Genomic DNA, 8,919 nt, shown 5'->3' with positions numbered 1-8,919 from the left:
GTTTACAGTATTGGTTATAAGTAGTTTGAAATAATGTACTCTTGCTGCAATCAGATGAAGCTGTTCAACTTAAGAAGGGCCTCTCTTGCTCTGTCTGTTTATCTGTCTATTGCCAGATGCCTTAATCCTGTATGTAGTGGCCACAAACAGATTGCCTCTATATTATGCTCTCCTCTGCTAGCTGGCTGCTCTCTATCCAACTCACACACTCCTCTCTCATAAACCACCTCATACTCATACAGTCTTCTGGTCTCATGTTGAAGGTGTTTATTAAGGCTGTATCTAAGACAGTCTCAGACTGAATAAAATTGTCAGGAGACGGTAAGAGTAAAATGAAAGAGACATACATAGATGTAATGGGTTAATGACCTTGGCCTGCATCCCATTATATTTTTGCTGGAGATCTGAAAGTAATATAGCATCAGATGTTAAGTAGGAGGATGTGCCCTGAACAGATTTCTTGTTCATTGCAAATTCCAAAGGCTTGAATAAAAAAACATCCATCCATCCATCCAATCCTATGTTGCCCCATGAGGAGCATAGGATCCCTGGGCTAGGCAAGTTGGTCCTGACATTTGAGATGAGAGTGACCAGCCTCACTCATCCCTGAGTGACATTACATGAGCAATAAACTCCAACCATCCCTTGGATATAAACCTATACAGACTCAATCCGACTGGAGCACCTTTTACCCACTAAACCACCAGGCACCATAATTTGGTTATGTGGTTACCTACCAGGGTGTACACCCAGGAACCCATTTGGGTTGTCACTCAGTGTAGAGTCACCCATAGGCAGATGGAAGAGGAAAGAAGGAAGGAAAGAAAGACAGAGAGGGAGTGTAAAGTCAACCGCAGGCAGAAGGAAGAGGAAAGAATGAAGGAAAAACAGATGAGGAAGGAAGGAAATAAGGAAAGGGCAGACACCCAAAGCATCGAGTGAGTGGATGGTGAGCATCCCCACCTACCACCTCATCCTTAATAATTAGCCATATCTGATTACCGTAACTTATCAAATGACATATTTCTACATTACTCTTAGTTCTGGAGAAGAACTAATGGTGGCACCAGTACATCATGACAGAGGACCTGTCTGGATGTACATGGATGTACAAACATCCCTCAATTTCCCCTGCCTTCCAGAAGAAGAATTTCCCCCTACCTCCCAGAAGAAGGATAGTGGGCTATAGCAATAGTTTCCTGCAGTCCACTGGGTCCATGTCCAGATGATCCTAGGGTTGCAGTTACAGTAATCTCACAATTATCTGTTGTAATTCAGTCCCCCCGGGCCGGATATTGCATCAGTATCCCCCATCGGCCATCCATTCGGCAATGAGTTGGATAATGTCACTACCCTAAGCTATCCATCTCACCCTTCTACCCTAAAAACTTACCAACAATATTAGCCATGAATAAAAGATTAAAATCAAGCATAAAATACAATACTGTTGATACAGTACAGTAATACAGTACATAATATATTCATAATCATACTGTACTTACCTAGTGTTGTCATCAGTGGAGGGTTCAGAGATGGCCTCCCCAATTACAGAACAGTAATGTGATGGAATTCAAGCAGCACATGAAGTGCAGTGCAGTGAAATAACTACCAGTTTAGGTGACTTAGAACTTGTTTTTGACTTATTTTTGGTGATAAGCAGCAAGTGAAGTGCAGTGAAGTGAAATAACCACCAGTTTAGGTGAGTTGGATAGTGTACTTGTTTTTAGACTGTTGGATGAGTAACCCTTGTCCAAAAATGTATCCTCACTTAACGCATGTTATACCTGAATCAGTATGCAGTAAATCTGTATGCAGTGGATTGTTTTCAAATGCATCCTCATTGCAAAACAAGGGCATGCTGTTTATTATTCTTACTATCCCATGATGATTTTATTCACCTTAGGAGAGAGATTTGGAAGTGGAGGCCCTTCCTAATTTAAATAAAATACAATAAACCCTCCCTATAATAGACTAAACCGGGGTAAGCCTGATTCAATAAAGCCGAAAATCTGTTACATCCGATGGTCTCCCTCCCCCCCCCACCCCAAGGTGGGATTTTAAGCATGTTTGAAAATAATGAGTACAATAGCATAACCTAGTGCTAAAAATGAAATCTATAACCATTTTACGCTAACTTGGCCCATAATTTTGTCCTTATGCAGTTTATTTCACATCCTTGTTGGAGTAAAAAAGGTAGGAAATACATGTATTCCATCTTGTTTGGTGGACATTGATATAGCTACTGGAAGTCCGGTGGCTTTGTAGTGTCCAATCAATCTGAAATCCAGTCTATCGGGGTATGTCAAATCGAGGGTCTCCTGTAGTTTGAAGGTAATAAGAAAAATGAAAAATAGGTCTACTCTTCGCCATAAGATGAAAGTGGTTAACCCCATAATTCACTCTCTTTTAAGGTAGTGGGTTAACACTTACATAATTATGGGCACATTCTACAACTCTGATATGCTTTCTACAGTGTTCAAGAATGCATAGAAATAATATGCTTGATGCTTCACACTTTAAAACTCATCATATGGGCACGGTCTACAACTTCTATCTTCTTTTCACAGTATTTAAGATAACATATGAACAGCATGCTTACTGTTTTTGTGCTTCTGCACGCTCATCTGTGTCTACTGTACTTGGCCGAGCTTTTTTTTCCCTAGATCCGCAGCGCGCGGTATTGGCCAAGTAGACACAAGGGGATGACGTCTGGCATAAAGGAGAGGGAGGGAGGAATGGAGAGGGGAATCGTCGCCGGAGAGAGAGAGAGAGAGAGAGAGAGAGTAGGAGTGGGGGAGGGTATCTGGGAAGATTGTGATAAGAAATGATAAATTTGTTGCGATGGTGCCATGGTGTACGACAGAGTTAATGACTGTGATACGGGATGGGTAGGCACGAGGATAGAGAGGAATGGATAGGTAGTGTGGAAGGAGAGAGGAAGGGATGAATGGAGAAGAGAAAATGTACCGTGGAGGTGGAGGGGTGGAAAGGCGATATTGTGTACGTGTAAAAGAGGAATGTATGGGTAGATTGTACAGAAAGAGGGAGGAATGGAGGAAAGGGAAGAGAAAATGTATTGTGGAGATGGAGGGGGTGAAAGGACGGAGATGAGCGTTGTGTATGTAGAAGAGACGAGTGGGTGGGTAGGAGAGGGAGGAAAGAATGAAGGAAAGGGAAGAGAAAATGTAATGTGGAGGCGGAGGGCTGGACTCTCAGAGCGTAGTGTATATACGTGCAGTGGCACACCGAACCAGTCAGTCCACCCGAAGCTGTCAGAGGAGGAGGTGGTTGATCCAACAGTCTACCGGCAACTTCACCTGTCTTGCCTTCCCACCTTTCCACGCTTTCTGTTTGATAATACTGCGCACTAGGAAAATAAACGCTTGAGACGTTATGGTAGAAAGGAACAGGTTGCCCTATAAAGCTTTTCAACTGTATAAACGTGAGAAATAAACTGTTGTGACGTTGCATAAGTGACCTGTCTGTTTAATGTGTATTTCCTGTTGATGCCATAAACACATAGCAACACAAGTTAGATTTAGTCTAACCTGATGTTCAGTAATCTGTTAGCCCACATAACAGGTTAGATTCATTAAGCAGAAACACCAGTCAGTCTTCAAAGATTTCTCGTTGATCGACATTACCAGCCAGTCACAGCATTTGGGTATTTACCGGGTGCACTCATTTGTACTTTGAACCTTCAGGTCAAAATCCGACCGCCTGAATCGTTGCTGTCACCCCACCATACCTGCGCAAGCATCCAAGATATTATTGAGCAAATATTAGTAATTAAACCAGTCATTTATTTACCAAGAGATTTCAACCGAACTACGCCCCTAAAAAAACATTCCCGTGCGATCATCCACCAGTTACCTTCAACCAGTGAACGAGAACAAGAAATCCTCGCTTATCTCACCACCACCACCCCCTTCCATCATACGAAAGTCAGTCCTTCGTCAACAAGATGGCCAACAAGGTGATGGAACTCCTGCAGTCGAAGGCAAGGATTCGCAGTGACATCGTGAGGGAGTTTCTGGCCGAGTTCTTGGGCACCTTCATCCTTATAGTGAGTACCAGTACGATTTATTTTATTTTCTATTTTCTTTCCTTGCCTTCTGGCGCCTCACCGCATCCTGGGGTGGGGGGTGGGGAAAGAGGTCGGGATGATAGTATTGTATTATTATTATTATTATTATTATTATTATTATTATTATTATTATTCACTTTTTGCGATCATGTCCCAAATCAGGTTAAGCCTTTCTCTGGCGGTGGTCAGACTTGAGTATTTCATTCTCTGAGTTCATGAGTATTTTTTTTTTTATCTGCACATTTAATATTACCCCTCCCCCATGTTTATGTACTAATATTTCCCCTCCCCATCTATATGTACTAATATTACCCATCCCTGTATATTATCCCTCCTTATCTGTTTGTATTATTATTACCCCTCCCCCATTAATATGTTCTAATATTACCCTTCCCCCATTTATATATTTTAATATTAACCCTCCTCGATTTATATGTTCTAATATTACCACTCCCTATGTATATGTACTAATATTACCCCTCCCCCATTTATATGTTCTAATATTACCCTTCCCCCATTTATATATTTTAATATTACCCCTCCTCCATTTATATGTTCAAATATTACCACTCCCTATGCATATGTACTAATATTACCCCTCCCCCATTTATATGTTCTAATATTACTCCTCCCCCATTTTTATGTGCTAATATTACCCCTCCCCCATTTATATATTCTAATATTACCTCTCGTCCATCTACTGTACATGTACTAATATTACCCTTCTCCATATATATGTACTAATATTACCCCTCTCCACCTCTGTCTGCTAATATTACCCCTCCCCATCTGTATATGCTAATTATTACCCCTTCTCCGTCTACATGTACTAATATTGCCCCTCCCCATCCATATGTACTAATATTACCCCTCCTTCATCATTATATACTAATATTACCCCTCCTCATCAGTATGTACTCTTACCCCTCCCCCTTTTATGTGCTCTAATATTACCCCTCTAATATATGTACCGGGTATTAATATCAACCCTCCCCATCTATATGTACCGTACTAATATTTCCCATCTGTATGTACCGTACTAATAATACCCCTCCCCATCTTTGTGTACTAATATTACTCCTCCCCCATTTATATGCACTCCTTGCTCGTCTTTGTATCACTGTTTTGCTGTGTCATTATTTCCTCTTTGTTTTCTGCCCATTTATTCATGCATGCCATATTCCACCCATCCCTGCAGCCTTTCAGTGGATTGATTTCCCTCACCTGAACATTTTCTGATGTTACACTGAATTACGTCTATCATTTTATCTATAGTCAGACACCTTAATCCTGTAATGGGTGGTTACAAACAAATCGCCTCCATGTTGCCATGTCCCTTGCCATTTCGCTGCCCTCCTCCCAACTTACACCCCTCTTTCTGATATACCTCTACACCGTCCTTCCATCTCATCCTCTATCTCCCCCTCCCTCTCTACCCTTCCACCTCAACTCATAGAAACTCCTAGTTAGTCTCTCTTTCTGCATCACATACCATAAGTGTCCCTAACAGCAAAGAAGATTTTGAGTCTTACCATTCTTGTGTCTCTTTCTCCTAATAATATTCAGAGGTCAATTTTTTTTTCATGGAACTTTCTTTTTATCATGTATTTCTGTCGTATATATGTTTCGTATGCATTTTATTACCACCGCCCCAGTTACTGGTTTCTAAACTGTAGGGAAAGGTGTGTTTACGATTACACTTAGTGTCTGGGGGTCTCTCTCTCTCTCTCTCTCTCTCTCTCTCTCTCTCTCTCTCTCTCTCTCTCTCTCTCTCTCTCTCTCTCTCTCTCACACACACACACACACACACACGTAATGCGTCAGGCAGGAATGTGACCGAAATGCCTTAAGTATGCAGTCGTATCTGAGTAGCAGGTAAACTTTTGCCTCTGACTGTAGGTGCAAAGTAATGTGCGAAGTGGGATACAGGTGCACATGTGAAACGTGCAGGTGTTATACCACAGGTGCGGTGTGTGTGTGTACAGATGTGCCAGTGTGTGTGTATGTGTGTGTGTGTGTAATTCACCGGGTCGGTCAGGATCACTTGATGGTCGTGATCGTCAGCTTTTACCCTCCCGGAAGGGAGCTGAGAGCTCATATAGTCCGATCTAAGGGCAAGGCTGTGACCTTCACACAAGCACACACCCGTCCCCTTGCTCAAGGGGGACAGTAACCCCCCACTTCGTCAGTGAAACTTTTCGCAACCTGAGCGAGGCGCGAACTCCCGTCCACCAGTTGGCAAGCGAGAACGTTACCACTGCACCAGCGAGCGTGTGTGTGTGTGTTTGTGTGTGTGTGGTGTAGGAGGGTAATTTTGTGTGGTGTGTGGACGGGTGATTTTGTGTGGTGTGGTATGGGAGGGTGATTTTCTGTGGTGTGGTGTGGGAGGGTGATATTGTGTGGTGTGGTGTGGTGTGGTGTGAGAGGGTAGTTTGGGGTGTGGTGTGCTATGGGTTCCCTAAGTCAACTGGAGTGAAGTACCTCGTGTCAGATTATGAAAGGTAGACGAACAGAGCTGCCCTTAGAGAAGCTCTTGCATTTAAAAAAAAAAAAAAAAAAAAAAAAAAAAAAAAAAAATCGAACTGATTTCAAGTTTCTGCATTTATTTCGAAAGCTTGAGAAAAATGATTGAACATATGTACTTTTATGATAGTTCTCATTTTCGTTCGCCTTTATGATAGTTCTCATTTTCGTCATTATGTTTCCTGTTTCTGTTTTACTATCCTACTCCCCTCCCACATGGCGTTCTTATTGTTGCTTAACCCCGGTCTGTCAGGCCGAGCAGACCCACGTACCACAGATAAGCAGCTGCTTCTGTTGGACCATCCTCCGGGTACGGTACAGTACATGCTGCGTTCGAGTACACCGTGCAGAAACGTGCGCCCTCTTGTGGACAGCATCTCTCTTGGGTCGGACCAGGGTCCTTCCCCACGGCGAAGTATAGGGAAATATGAGGAGGTTTGGCTTCCAAGTGGACGCCGTAGCTGCTTCGCTCCACCCAGGGTGCACAGTGCCACCACGTGTAGGCTCCTTATCAGTGCCACTCACCCCATGTATTAATGGGATACAAAAATAATAATAATAATAATAATAATAATAATAATAACACCTTTAATAATAATACTTTCATATATCGTAGGTCTGTTAATAAATCTGTAAGGTCTGACCTTCCCTGGCCCCCAAATGTACACGGTAAAAATTAATTTTTGCGTAGCCATATTCACAGCGAACAGGACTACAGGTGGAACAATATTTTCTGCCTTGGCCCCCACAGGCACGGACGTACACGAAAAACTTTTTTTTATTTTTCCTTTTGGAGCATCAGTGTATCCAGTTGCCTTCAAGACGCAGCTTTCTCCAGTATCTCTTATGGTGGCTCTCGTGAGGGAAGTGGGAGGGGAGGGTGGAGAGGTGAGGTCGCCTTGTCAAACGTATTGCACTTCTTCATTATGGCGGCTTATTTTTCGTTTTATTCGTTCTATCAACCCATGATTTATGTGGATACCAGCATATCTATGAATCACGTGTAATTTAGTGACGTATGCACACACACACACACACACACACACACACACACACACACACACACACACCGCTCGCTGGCTCAGTGGTAGCGTTCTCGCTTGCCATCTGGTAGACAGGAGTTCGCGCCTCGCTCACGTTGCGAAAAGTTTCACTGACGAAGTGGGCGGTTACTGTCCCCCTTGAGCAAGGGAATGGGTGTGCGCGTGTGTGAAGGTCACAGCCTTGCCCTTAGATCGGACTATATGAGCTCTCAGCTCCCTTCCGGGAGGGTAAAAGCTGACAATCACGACCATCACGTGATCCTGACCGACCCGGTGAATTACACACACACATAGATATATATAAAGGACGTCATCTGTCTGAACTGGTCGATTAGATTACTTGGGATTTGATCCGAAAATACTGAAATGTATTCTCTCTCTCTCTCTCTCTCTCTCTCTCTCTCTCTCTCTCTCTCTCTCTCTCTCTCTCTCTCTCTCTCAGCCGGATTACTGATAAGCTAATGCAAGGTTCTAGTGGGTTAAGGCTTAATACCTGGTGAATGTTACACTTTTGGTGGAGACAAAGAAAATGATAAAGGTTGCATGACGAAAAAATTTCAACAGGGTAAAAGATTCAACGATAAATGGATGAATGAAATAAATAAATGACTAAATGATGAATTAATGAGTGAAGGTAGTGATGAATACTTGTGAGACGTCTCTCCTAGTGGCCCACGTATGAGGCTTTCTTATTTTAGTGATATATAAGCTAAAAGAAAGTGTGTGTGAATGACTTTTACGTGTGAAATAGAGCCAATATTCCGAGGGCTTGAATGATGTGTAAATTATTTTGCAGCCCATTTCAGTTATCATTTCTCTCTCTCTCTCTCTCTCTCTCTCTCTCTCTCTCTCTCTCTCTCTCTCTCTCTCTCTTGAAGAAAGTTGAAGATGAAAGTGAAAAAGATTTTAGTAAGATTATGAGAATTGGGCGGGAAGAAAAGAAAGGGGAGAAGGGAAGGATGGGAGGAAAGAAAAAAGAGGAGGGAAAGAGAAAGGAGGGAGGCATGAGGGAAAGGAGGAAGGGAGGGAGGCAGGGGGGAAAGGAGGAAGGGGGGAAAGGAGGAAGGGAGGGAGGCAGGGGGGAAAGGAGGATGGGAGGGAAGGAGAGAGGCGGAGGGAGGGAGGAATGGGGAGTGACGGGAAGGAGAGGGAGGGGAGAAGTGAAGGAGAGGCATGGAGGCAAGTTGTGGAGGGTGGGATGAAAATAGAAAGTGGTTAGGAAGGGGAGGGAGAAGGAGGTAGGGAGCAAAGAATGAGGCGAGTACA

At 43.2% G+C, this 8,919-nt stretch overlaps 1 protein-coding gene across 6 annotated transcripts in view; it reads left to right on the top strand.

Annotated features, from left to right (window-relative positions):
• Positions 1 to 3,844: 3,844 nt before the first annotated feature.
• Positions 3,845 to 8,919, top strand: part of LOC145397228 (aquaporin-7-like) — a 120,401-nt gene continuing 115,326 nt past the window's right edge. For all 6 annotated transcript variants that reach the window (XR_013896899.1, XM_080270456.1, XM_080270448.1 and 3 more), the window contains exon 1: positions 3,845 to 4,066. Coding sequence is in view for 5 of the 6 variants with exons in the window: in XM_080270456.1 (XP_080126582.1) it covers positions 3,965 to 4,066 (102 nt within the window). In the remaining variant the exon portion in view is untranslated. The remainder of the gene's footprint in view (positions 4,067 to 8,919) is intronic.

The sequence above is a fragment of the Coenobita brevimanus genome, chromosome 5 (assembly GCF_032717465.1).
Source record: "Coenobita brevimanus isolate Jiangsu-jjx chromosome 5, ASM3271746v2, whole genome shotgun sequence".
Taxonomy (NCBI): Eukaryota; Metazoa; Arthropoda; class Malacostraca; order Decapoda; family Coenobitidae; genus Coenobita; species Coenobita brevimanus.
This window is presented reverse-complemented; position numbering and strand designations above follow the sequence as displayed.